This window comes from Ambystoma mexicanum, chromosome 7q (genome assembly GCF_040938575.1).
Source record: "Ambystoma mexicanum isolate Mex_15411 chromosome 7q, UKY_AmexF1_1, whole genome shotgun sequence".
NCBI classification, from domain to species: Eukaryota; Metazoa; Chordata; class Amphibia; order Caudata; family Ambystomatidae; genus Ambystoma; species Ambystoma mexicanum.
Window position 1 is genome coordinate 631,644,265 of NC_090941.1, and position 13,486 is coordinate 631,657,750.

General features: G+C 46.5%; 1 protein-coding gene across 7 annotated transcripts in view; it reads right to left on the minus strand.

Moving 5' to 3' along the window:
* FRY (FRY microtubule binding protein) overlaps positions 1–13,486 on the minus strand; it is a 1,191,674-nt gene that overhangs the window by 310,870 nt on the left and 867,318 nt on the right. For all 7 annotated transcript variants that reach the window (XM_069639765.1, XM_069639761.1, XM_069639760.1 and 4 more), the window contains exon 41: positions 12,490–12,611. In XM_069639765.1, coding sequence (XP_069495866.1) covers positions 12,490–12,611 — 122 coding nt within the window. The remainder of the gene's footprint in view (positions 1–12,489; positions 12,612–13,486) is intronic.

Here is a 13,486-nt window from a genome sequence, read left to right on the forward strand (position 1 = left end):
ATTTGGGGCTATATTGGCGCCCCTGTCACACCAGCAGGGGAGAGCAAGGCTGCCCCCTGTTGGTGTAGTAGCAGCGCTCTATTGAAATGGAAAGCACCCCGCTCTTGTGTTGGAGTGCCCAGCACCAGCTCGAGAGTATTGCGCTTCATTTTAATAGGGCGCCTTCACCACGCCAGGTAGGGGGAGCCCTTGAAAGACACCCCTGAGCTGGAGGGGCAGGGGGCTCGCGCCCCGGGTGGCCGCCCGGGTCACCCATGCCTAAAGCCAGCTCTGTTTGCACAGTTGCGATGCACATCTGTGAAGCACAGAGCTCATCTGTTGTGATTTTACTTACAACCCGACCATTCTCACTTCTATTTATCTCACTTCCTGTCTACTTCTGCCTTCTTTGCATCTCCTTCTCTTCCAGTTTATTTTTCTTCAGTAAACTGCAGCTTTGTGTTTGGGATTCTCTTTCCTCCTTTCATCTTTACTTCTGCTAGTTTCTCTCCCACTGTTATCTCCCATTTCCAATATGGAGAATGAGTATATGAATGAGTATGTGCACAGCCATTCTTGCTCTGAATCCCGCCTTCCCCTTTCAACCCTTCTTCTAAAATTCAATCAGCGGAGAGGAAACATTACCTCTAGAAATGAAAAGCAGGACAGCTCTTGGACCCCCAAACCCTGAGGCTGTTAAAATCAATAATTGATTGTTACAAACACCTTAATGTTCGGATGAGTGTTGTGAAAAATTGAATGAGCTCCAAGCCCAGTGTGCATTATGTAACAAGTGGTTCAAGCATTCAAGCATAAAACCCACTTTATCAGTCATATTTGTCAGATATAAAGATCTTTGGTCCTCTTTATGTTCCCAAATTGCTCTTCGATGTCATGCAAAGCAGCCAAGAGACCCCATTGGTTCCATCTGTCACCAGTAAAGGAATGTACCAAACTATGCATCTTGGGATGATACCTTATCAAAAAATAATGTATATGATTATTCTAGATTTTAATAATGTTTTCTTAACCAAGACAAGTGTAACATATTAGGACTAATATATACTGCAAGAGATCATTAGAAATCAACATAGCAACATTTTAGAAAGAGCAGGTTAACAATGCTAGTACAATTAAATTATAGGTTTTCCTTGTTTAATAGTTTATTGTGCAACAAAGCCACAGTCCATAATTCCCGCCACTTATATCCTGCTTCTCTGGCCACGCTGCTCTGCTGCATTGGCTGAGGTGGCTCTATACAACATCACTCGCGCCCGCAAAGAGTCGGAGGGAGAGAGTCAGAGAGAGGGAGAGAGAGAGATGGGGAGAGAGAGAGAGAGATACAGAGGGGGAGACAAAGAGGGAGAAAGTGCAAAGAGAAAGAGAGCTTGCTCAGCATATCATATGGCGTGCACAGCTGGTATCCAAGGAAGTAATCACGATCTATATGATATGACTCATCCTGGATCATCCAACTGTTTTACCTCATCAACATCTTCAGCAGTCTACATCTGCCTTACACCTCATCTCTCTCTCCTTCATTCTACCTCTATCCTCCCCTTCTCCTTCATCCTACTCTGATCTTCACAAAAGCCCAATCCAGCCCTAACCTTTTTTTAAAAAATAAAATCACATTTATGCCTACCCCTCACACTTCCCTAAAATTCAGTTTTGCCTTAGTCATTCTCTTACCCCGCTACCAGTTTCCCTCTCATCTCTACCCATCATTCTCACATTCCCCATCATCTTCTGTCTTCTTTCCACCCCATGCATCCCACGCTGATGCTCACCCCCACCTTTACTCTGTTCTACTCTCATCTTTCTCTCTCCCAGTTTTCACAGGATACCCCACTTCTAGCACCTCCATCTCAGTCTTCATCTTACCTCGCCCACTGGACTCTCCTATTCTCTCTCTGGTTCCTCATCACCCCACTTCTTCCCTTCTCTTTTTCACACTATTCCAGTTTACATTTTAACTCCCTTTTCCCATCTCATTCTCTCATCTCAGTGGCTCAAGTCCGAGCTCCATAACCAATGTGTTCAACAAATTCATCCCTCACTTCTATCTTTCTCATCTTTCATATTACTGATACCCCCTTTCTCTCACTTCTGCATCTGTCTCGCCCTCACTGCTTATTTTTAGTTTCCCACTCACAATCTCTCATCTGGGATCTATGTGATCACTGCGACGGCCAAAAATGCCGATTTTTTAAAAAACCCTTTGCACCACATATATATGCGGGTGGGAGACCCCCGCAGCCCCCCATATTAATATTATACACTTAATGAAAAGTTAGTAGGGGTTAAAAAGAAGAAAATAAAGTCGGCATTTTCGGCCGTCGCAGTTCCCAGGTCGACATTTTTGTACGATTCCCTCATCTGCAATGTTTCCAGTTCTCCTCCCATGAAAAGGACAGAGACCACACATAGTCCCTTCAGGTCATACACCCACCTCATCAACTGCGGTGTATCTAAAGAGTTCAGCCTTACCTCAGATCTCATCTACATGCCCCTCACACTCCCTCCCTCTTGAACACAGTAACAACCTATGCCTCATATTCGCCAATTATTTAGAAGAAATGTAAATCTACAAATTTCAACCTCAAGCAAACTGATGTGTGGCCCTACACCAACTGCCACCACATCAATAGCCTGGGCGAGGAAACGGGAATCTGGCAGCAAACGGAAATGTTCATCCAAAACCTCAGCCTCTTCATAGACATACCCTTCACACATGAACTTCAGGCAAAAGTAATTGCTCAAATGTGTTTCTTCCAACTCCAAACTACCTTATGCATCATGCCACGCAGAACGATGGCAATCACATTAGTACTATCCAATCATTAAAACCCCCAGCAGATGCAGGGCGTTCCTACATTGATACCATTCAATACTACATTTCTCAGTGCAAGAGAGGATTCTTAAGGAGATAGCAGAATAGGCAATTTCAGCTAAAAAGCCACATGTGCACAGTGCCACGTAGTAGCCATCACCATAAGTGTATTGCCAGATAGCAATGCACTAGGGGGTGCAAGTTAGCTGAAAAGCTTGCCTATTGTGTCATTGTCTTATAGGACAGTGCTATTTTATACACAGTGTAAGGGGGACAGTGCCCTAAAGCCTTATGTGACCATTGAACTGCACTAGACGGCGGCCAGGTGGGGGTGACATGAAGAGCCTCCCCATAACACCATGGGCCCTTTATCTGCTGGATTTGGGAGACACGCAGCCTCCTTGGACACCTCACTAGATGGCTCCAGAACCAGTTAGGGGGCCCTCTTGACACTCACATAATGCAATTTAAAAAAAAGCCAAACACCTCCATTAATTAAAACAAGGACTGCAAGTGTTTCAGTGGGTATCAATGGTGATCATGTTCCGTAAGCCTCCCCACGCCATCCCCATCTTTACCAGGACAGAATTCTGTTTCCTCAAAGTAATGGATTCCAAAACTTCATCAACTGTAGTTATTTGTATTTGTAATAACAGAAAACAAAACATTCGCAGCCTCCCCACCCTTATCTAATGTACACAGACTAGTATGTTCTTCCTCATACATATTGCCACATCCAAGCTGAACCTACAGCGTATGTAGCCGGCATTTTCGTAGTTTCTTAACACTGCCATCTACTTCCTCCATTTCCTTCACTAACTTAAAATATCATCATCGTTCCTCCCATTGAGCCCATTCTTAAATCGAGGAAAGAATGTGGAGCCAAAATGTCTCCTTCTCAGTAGCATTCTTTCTGTGTTCATCTTTCTTTGTAATCATGTTGATTTCTAGATCATGGTCCAACTCAAGTCAGAGTCTTTGTGCTTCCGATATGTGAAATGTTGTGCTAGTTAGATGGGTAGTATTGCAGAACAGATATATGATCCAGGCTCTCCAATCCGTGGTGTGGTTTTTCTACCAGTCCAGCCAAAATACTTTAACCCACTTAGCAAAAAAAGCAGAACACCTAACTAAGCTGTTTGGTTACAAAATGTGTCCCAATATTTCTATAAAGCCAGGAAGCACACTTTCCACACGCATAATGTCCCCAGATCGGCTTTGTTCCAAAATATTGTCCCGCAATACATTCTTCTGGTTCTCTATGCTTTCACTGCAATTGATCTGCTGTTCCGATTCTTTGTAAAAGTGAATAGGAGGGAGCTGTCTGGTTAGAACCTGGTTAGAACCTGATCCATTACAAGATTCCAAATCTTCCTTCTGAGCCGACACAGTTCTCCGGGCTTTGGGATTAAGAGCCCTCATGTTTTGTGCTGCTGCCCCTTTTTTTGCACTGTTAATGATGTGTTTGGGATATGCGCTTAGCATTCGTTTTTGTTCCAATTCACTTGTCTCGTCCCTCGATCTGTCGTTTGACTGCAATTCCTCTGTATCTTTAAAAATGCCCCCAAAGGCTGTGCCCTTGTCAAGCCCTTTTGGAGATAGCTTGTACAATGTAATAATGCATTTGTATGTTTTTGTGGAAAGGCTACTGAAAATGTGTTTATTCGCATGTTTAGGCTATCGCATCTCGTCTGAATGTTTGTGTTAACTTCATATGTGGCCTCTGACTATTTAACAAGTGTTTGAATTCCAATTCTTCAAATCCAGACCTGATCATAAACACATAATATATGTATCTCCCACATCAATAAGTTTCTGCCTGTACATGTTATTCTTAGAGAAGACAGTCAATGATTCATAAGTTTGCCAGTATCCTGGAGGTAATTCCGCCAGGTTCCCGGCAAACTGTAATACTGTTACCTGCACTCGGTTCGGCTGTATTACTGCCAGATTCCGAGTGCCAGTAAGGGTTGTAAATCCCCATTCCATGGACTCTTACGGGACTCCATGGGTGGATTTGCCGGTATTACCGGTAATACTGGTGCCGGTAATACTGGCTATTTTTGCTAGTAGGTTGGTGGCATGATCTCCAGCTCCTCGCTGGAAGTAATTCCTCCACCCCACCGGCAAAGGTGTTCTTTGCCGTTGCGGGAACGTGACAGTATACAGCAATAGTGGCACGCTAATTCCACACAGGCAAAGTTGTAATGAGGCCCATAGTGTTCCATACATACATTCATGACACCTCAAAAGTTCAGCCCATCCCATTGCCTCTTACTTGATTAGTCCTGAATCTGATACAATTCTGTGCAATGGGAAAGTTCTGCAAGGCTTGGTTTGAACTCACTCGCATACTACTGTCTGTCTTCTTGTTATTCCAATGTACTAAACATGACCCATAATGCCTTGTTTAGTTGATCTGTTTTTATATACATTTGTTATGTCAAACGTCACTAACGGCTGTGAGGTAGAAACAAATGACACTTGATCGAGATTATTTAAGATGTGCACATAGTCTCATAAACTAAGGAATTGTTTCCATTAATGGCTTAATGAACGCATCAACCATTTTTGACAATCGTTTCATTTAGTGGACCAATCCTAGACACAATGGGCCGGCCAGTAGGATTAGGATTGTCCCAATGTACATTTGGAAGACTCTAAAAGGGTGGTATGCTGCACTTATAGCCAATTAAAAATGTGGTCACTGAAGCATACTCACCCACAGACTCGGTGCCCTGTTGAACTAACTTCTCAATTTCACGTATGATCATTTTATTAGGCTCCCTTGCTCGAGGTGTATAAAACTCACGGTTGTTCGGAAATCTAATTCGTGCATAGGATTGCATTCTAAATAAGCACGTGGCTTCCTTTATTAGACCGCTGAACTGTGACCAGTCAACTTTTTTGCCATCGTTAATCACTTATATGTTTCCTTTGTGGTAGATTGAAAAAGACCTAAGACCTGCACAATCAATGAAATGCACTTCCAAATTTGGGGATTGTGAAAATCTACTCTAAATGGATACATTTACTGTTGCAGAATCCACCTCTCCCGGTAACCTCTCCCCCCCCCACCTGCCTTCTTTGCATCCGACTGGAAGGTTATTGATGAAAGTATATCTTCTTGAAAAAATGCTATGAATAACTAGTTCCCTTCTTTATTTTCCTCATCTAAGGGCTTTGTGTGTTGCTCTTCATTGCTTGTATTACTTTCACTACTTTCAGATGTATTAGAAAAAGTTAATTATTTTTGTTTTACCACCTCTTTCTTGTTGTTATGTGTTCAATAATGTTCTCTCCCCAGTCTCAAACAAATCAGGTGTTGGAACCTGCCTTGCGCAAGTTAACTCATGGAAAACAACATATGGAATCGAACTTAACCCTTCAAAGCAACTGACCACATGTCAATCCCGAGGCTTCATGAAATGGGAACCTGTGCACAGCCAACTGCAGAAATAAAAAATAAAAAAACACTCTTCATGGACAGCACCCGCACACTCAAACCCCAGGTAAAAGCAATCATAAGAGTTTGTTTTGTTCAACTCACAGCTATCTTGTGCAACAAGCTGCGCTCAGCCGCCTCCTCCTCCTCGCTCATATCGGACTGTCCGCTATTCAGTCATGGTGTGCTTCAAACAACCTCTGTCTCAACGCCACTAAGACTGAGATCGTTTGCATTGGGACTCCTGCTTTCCCACTTTCACTCTGGCCGGACTCCCTTGGCCCTGCGCCCGCACCCACCTGCGAGGCAAGAAACCTTGGGGTCATCTTTGACTCCACTCCCTCGTTCTTCTCTCACATCTCAGACATCTCTAAAAAGTCTAACTATCAGCTACACCTCCTCAGAGGTACTCTACCCTTTCTCACTTTCCCGCAAGAGGCTCACTGTCTCCAGAGCACTGGTTCTCTCCAGGCTAGACTATTGCAAAAGCCTCTTCCTCAACCTCTCTTCTTCTGCCCTGCGCCCTCTGACACTCATCCAGAACAGAGCCACAAGACTTATCCCTGGCCTCAAGCCCATGGTCCACATCCTTCCGGTGCTGAAATCCCTTCACTGGCTCCCCGTGGCTACAAAGATCAAATTCAAGACCCTTTATTCACAAGGACTTCTGGGGTCTGGGACCTACCTACCTGCAACGCTGCCCACCTAAATACTGACCCTCATTAGCCCTCCGCTCATCTACCCCCAAACCTCTGTGAGTGAGCCGGTTCTCCAAGCAGAGAATTTGAGGGAGATCCTCATCCTCAGCAGGTGCCTCCCTCTGGAATAGTCTCCCTGCCGCCCTCCGTCTTGAGCTGGATCTCCTTAAATTCCAGAAATTCTTCAAAACCTTCCTCTTCTCCTCTTCCTTCTCTCTCCCTCTACCCTGCTAACCTAGTTCTCTGTTCTTTCTCTCTCTCTCTGCTCTTCCAAACATCATGCTGACTGGCCACCTGGTGTACCGCAGAGTCTCACTTGTCCCAGCACCCCGCCAGTACTCTTTTGCACTTGCCTCAGGCCCTTACAACCCACCCACATTCATTTCACTTGATCCTCCCCCTCCCTGTGACCCTCAGTGCACTTGTCAAACCGTACGCACCGCGACTGAAGATAGTCTGTCTGTTCTACATTTTCTTCACCTCTTAATTGCACTGTTAAAACTACAGAATCGCTGTCAGGCCTATTTGCTGTATCCCAAACCGTTAAATGTATTTTTTATCCACTTACTCTGCCTATGCAGACTATTATCGTCTCAGAATTTCAAGGGATCTGAGCAACTGTTTCCCCCCCCCCCCATGTTCCCACCCCTCCTTGAGCGCTCTGCAACACTTGCCTGTGTATAGGCACTATATACATAAACAATACCATACTATACCATACCAAACCATCTGGGAGAAGGGAGTCAAAAGCAGTGACTGAGCTGGCATTGAACCATGTCTCAGTGAGGCAGAGAATATCAAGGTCAGTGTCTTCAAGAAGGAGGCAGATGTCGGCAGAGTGTTTGTTGGCTGAATAGGCGTTAAAAGTAGCCAGGTGAAGGAGGTCTCTGCCTTTGAAGTTTTTCCGAGGTGGAGTACAGGGGTGTGGTACACCAGTCAGAGGGGGAGGGAGAGAGAGAATGTAAGGGGAGAGGCAGGTGAAGGAAGGAAATTAATGAGGGATGGCAGATGCCGGTCAAAGAGGAGGAGATTGGGTTGAGGACCTTGAACCAAGATAGTGCCTGTGTGGTAGACATTAATGATGCAGCATGATGAGAAGCCGGCCAAGAGGCCTTGCCACTTGGTGCCACCATTAATGGGAGAGGGTGTGAAAGGGAGGAGTGTGGAGATAAGATGACGAGTCCATAGATCTGGGGAGGGGACAGAGAAAAGGATGTCAGTGAAGACCTGTTTGGAAGTTGCACTAATATAGGTGTCTGCAATCGGTAGGCCAGGGTTGGCGCTCAATATGTCTTCTTTGTGCTTTTTTCTTCCAGACTTTGTAAGAGAGGGAGGTTAGGAGATAGTGTAGCAGCTGGAGAAGATAGGAGAGATGGCGAGTACCATCAGGGTGGTAGAGGATAGTCTCACCAGGCGGCCTAGTGGTTACGGGAAGGACACAAATGCAATTCACAATATGGGGTGCAGGATGGAAAAGCACACAACTAGGTTTGAAAATCAAAACGGGGCACAAAATGTTATGAGGAAGAAGAAGATAAGGTGAGGCAGGAGGCAGAAGAAAGGCACAGTTATAAGTTAAGGTTTGTTAGTGTAGGACGAAGTGGAAGAAGTCAGCCATCACTCACTTGCCCATCTTCAGATAACCTGGAGGAGCAGGGTACAAGTTTTAATGTGAGCACCGGCTGTTCCATGATGTGGAGACGGGGGGGGGGGCAAAAAAGGGGTCCTCCGATCGCTTCCCGGCCTTGACAGTCTGAAACCGTAGCCTTTGGTTAGGGCCTTCGGTTGATTGGCCGGCTTTCCGGCTTGCAGGTTTGGGATTGGGTACTTTGTCGTAGATGTCAGCCAATCAGGGTCTTCATGAGCCCAATGTCGCAGAGGCACTCCAGTGTGTGGAAAAGCAGATGGCCATGATGTAGGGTGAGAGGCCACAGCAGCGTCCATGCCCCTCTGGGCCACAAGGCACCCAGGCAGGAATGAGGGCTGGGGGCACAATGTCAGCACACCCCTGTGTGCAATCTGGAATAAAAGCATAGATTTCGTTCTGCGCAATCCACCACCGTATGTAGCTGTGGATTGAATGTAAAGCCCTGCAGGGCTTACCTTGATGGGCGCTCATGCCTAAGAGTATGCCGTATGCAGGTCGGGAGGGGAGTGGGCTCCAATGGGTGTTATTGGCTGCTGCGGTGAAGAGGAAAAAAAGCATAGGTGAGGTAGCATGGTCATCAATGAAGACTCAGGAGGATCTGTCAGTCAGGAAGGATCTAATGCATTCTGTGGCTGAGGGTGAGAAGTTTGCTTTTGAGGAGAGGTGGTTGCAAAGTGTCTGGTGGTCGACAAGGGCAAATGCTGCAGAGAGGCTCAGCATCATAAATATGGGGGAGTTTGCCGGCATCCTTAATGACATCAAGTTGATTTTTCTAATCGAGCATGGCAGATTCAGTTCCGTGTCTGGGGCGGAATCCCAACTGGTGGATACCCAGAATGTGATTGTTCTCAAGGTATTGTTGTACCTGGGCGTAGGCGGCTTGGTCAATAATCTGGAGGATGAAGGGCACAGTTGTGATGGGACTGTAGTTTGTGGGATGCTGTGGTCTAGGGAGTTTTTTGTTCAGCAGGGGCAGGACCCAGGTTTCCTTCAGGGAGGTAGGGACAGTTTTTGAGGTGAAGGAGGAAATGGCAATGTCTATGATGATTGGGGTGAGCGTCTCGGCGCAGTCTTTGATGATTGCCACTGGCCAGGCATCTCCTTTGCATGGGGATGGCTTTAGACCTCTGATTATGTTGCCAACCTCAGGTTCTGAGATTGTGTGGAAGTCAAAGTGGGAGGGTGAGAGGTGGTGCATGGTGCAATGGGAGAGGGCTGGGGTGGTTTGGAGCGTATGGCTAGTTTGAGATGGATTTTCCCTTGAGCTTGAGGGTGCCGATTTATTCTGGTGAGGGTGTCTTAAATTCTGGAGCACCAGATGTTGTCTACGGTCAGGTTGAGGAGAGGGGCAGCAAGTGACTCAAGCTCTCGCAGGATCGACATGAGCTCACGAGAGCTGGCTTTGGCATTGTTAATTCTCTGTTGTAGCAGTTTGCTTTGGCAGCGAGGATCTCTTTTTTGTATGCTTTGGCAAGGGCGCTGAAATGAGATTTGGTGGAGGGGTCCTTTCTCCAGGCTGATTCTGCAGTGCACTTTTTGGCGTGTGTGGTGAAGAGCTCAGGGGTGGACCTGGAGTTCTTATTTAGTGTTGGTTTGGCTTTGTGCTGTTTGAGGGCAGCAAGTGTGTTAACTGCGTGAGCGATGGCATTGTCGTAGAGGTTGACTAGGGCTGCAGGGTCGGTTGCTGTGGTGGGTGGTATCTGGAGAACAGAGAGGAGTGGTGCCAGGCTGTCCTTGTTCAGGTTTTTAGTGCAACGACCCAGGTCTTTTGCCGATGGGGATGTCGAAGGAAAAGGTATGATCGGACACGGGCAGTGTGTGGTTGTTGGGTTGGTGACATTGCAGTTGAGGTCAGCAATCCAATCGAGGGTGCGACCTTGGGAGTGGGTGGGCTCAATAGACCATTGTATGAAGCCAGCTTGGGTGAGCGATGAAGCGAGGCTCGAGGCAGGGGTGTTGGTGGGGTCATTGAGGCCTAGGTTAAGGTCTCCTAGGATTATGATTTTGGCGTTGGGCTTCATGGAGGGGTTGATGCTTTTAAGAGGTCTTCCTCGAAGGAGTTGATGGGGCCTGAGGAGGGCGGTAAATGAGGTGGAGGGAAATGGTGCTGGTGGGGGAGGGGGAGAGTTTGGCAATGATGGATTTGCAGCAGGAATTGTGCTAGTGCTAACCGTTCTGTGAGAGTGTTCTTGAAGATAAATGCGACACAGCCACCTTTGTTGGGGGTTCTGTTCCTTATTAGGATGGCGTAGCCTGAGTGAATGGTGATGGAGAGAGCAGTGGGTCTAGGTATTTGGATGTCAGGAGGTCATGAATGTCAGGGGCTTGAGTTGAGACTGATCTGGCTTGGATCAGTGTGCATTTCATGGCCTTGTTGGCGGGGTGCACCAAGGGGGGACATTGTGGCTGTTTTGTGTGGAGCCGCGGAGTGTGCCAGATGCATGATCTGAGGAACTTATTTCTGGTGTGGGCAGGAGGCGGGCAGTGGGGGTAACACGGGGTGCGCAGGATCTCCTAGTGCGATGCTGGAGACAAGTGTTTCGTGTTGATGCGAGGGGGGGCACGCTAATGGGGGTGGCTTGAGTCAGGGCCATGGGAAGTTGGCAAGGGGGGAGATTGCATTGTGGGAGGGTGGTAGAGGAGGATGCACTGTTGCGCTTTCCTGGGGGCTAAGTGTAGAAAGCGTCCACAGAAGCGGCGTCAGGCTGGCGCAGAGCTTAGATTACGCATTGTGAGGTGCCATTGTGAAGCTCCTAACACCTGGGGCGCACAACACTGTGCCCTTGGCCTGCACGGGCTTTGCCGCAGAGGGTTCAGTAGTCTGGTTTTAAAGGCAGGATGGTTTTAACCGTAGGGCGCGTGACCTAGTCATAGCGGTTGTCGATCGTTCAGTCTAACCTGCAGTGCACCACTGGCTTGGCAGGAGAGAGAAGCAAGACACTTTTGCGAGGCTGGAATGGGAGGGTAAAAATTCCTGGAACGAAGAAAAGAAATCCTACGCTTGGTGGCAGAGTGTGCCAAGCTGGTAGGATATAAGAACTGTGAAATCAAGAGGTAGTTCTTCGTGGATTATCCAGTAATGTAAGATAATGAGAAGTCATAAGGAAAGGAGCACAACCCTAGCATTGGAATCCTGTATTTTGGAACCTTATTTTGCATCACTTTATTTACCAGCAAAACTGGGAACTCCTGTGTTGATTGAAAACACCAAGAACACTGTTTTCCTTTGAGACAAGACCGTCCTTGCACCATTATCCTAGATCATTAGTGTTGGGGACAGAGGTAGGTTTTTGGGATACAACCGTGACAGAACCTTTAGTTTCACACTTCCTGACAATGTCACTAGAAACCCATATTATCTTTAGGGATAGAGAGGCCTTTTTCCAGCCTGTTTTTATTTAATAAAATTATTTATCTAAAAACATGCCACTGTTGTGTCCAAGCCTTACATCTGCATTAATACAGTGTCCTGAAAGGGAAAAGAGAACACAATCCTATAAAAAGTTGACGAAGAGTGGTACCTTAGGTAACATGCTTGTCACATGAGCTGTGACGGGAACTGGAGGCCCCTAAACTCGCTCTTACTTCTGAGAGGGATGCCAGTTTCCCTCCCGACAGGTCATGACCCAGATCCTGTGACACTCGAACATATATGTTGCCCCTGACCTAATGCACAATGGCGTGCCACACAACTAAAAGATTTTAATAACAGCCAACAAGAATGATCAGGCCTACTTTAGCTTCATGTACAGTCTGCAAACACTGAAAAACGTTCTCCTCATATTGCGACATGTAAACCAACGAAAAACAACAGCCTCTATTACAAATGGTTTTGCATTAAAAGCAGATTGAATGTACTGTATAAGAAAATAAGAGCAGTTATTACCTGACTTGGAATCTTTAAAAATGGACACCAAGTGGCGGAGGAAGTTGGTAAGTTGCTCAGCACTTTTTGAGTTGGGGTTCTTGGGTGTGATGTCTTCATGGCACCAAAGAGGACCAAATGCCCTGAAACAGATGCAAGCATCAATTTAAAGTATGGTATATGCTGCCAGATCATACACTCGAAACAGTTCTACTACTGCATACTGAATGTGAACACGTGCTGCCAAATAAGTACAGGAAAAGTAGAGGAATGGTCCTTGGATAAAATGAGGATGATAGCAGCTGGGTTAGGTTGACTCAGCAGTGTAAGCTTTGCAGACAGGTGGGAGGCGTTCCTAGCAAACCTATAATTCCGGAAATGCACCCGTGTAACCTGACCTTTGAGTGTGTTTAACAGCATTGAAGACTATTACATGCTAAACCAACCTATTGGCTGGGATTTTGTGTGACGTATTGCAAGTGTGATGAAGCCTTCTGCCTAACCTTAAAGGTGGAGGGTGGGGTCATCAATGAGGCTGGGATGTCAACACAAACCATGTGACGCTAGGCCCAGGGGCAGTGTGGGGGCAATACCCTTGCTACTCCCCCCCATGCAATGCATGGGAGGCAGCCGGCTTGCCACTTTTGCTACGTCAGATTCTCTTGTCCCTTTAAGCAAACACATTTTATGGGGTCGTCCACTAGAGCCAGCAGCACCTGCACACCTGGCACTCTTGGCAAAAGGTGTAGAAATCGCACCCAAAGTAGCGTAACAAACGTTTAGCTGCACGCACCATGGAACCATATAGGGATGGAGCAGGACCATGAACTATTGACCACGCTCTATTGTATTGCACTAGCCGAGAGCTGCTCGCTTTATTTGTAGCGAATCTTTGACTTGATTTCAAAACAAACAGCTAGATTTCATTTTAAATAACCAGCTAAATTTACACTTTCACTTGTTGGGGCGTGGCCAGATACAAGCAGCAGACTCCCTGCCTGTTTAGTATTGCATTCAG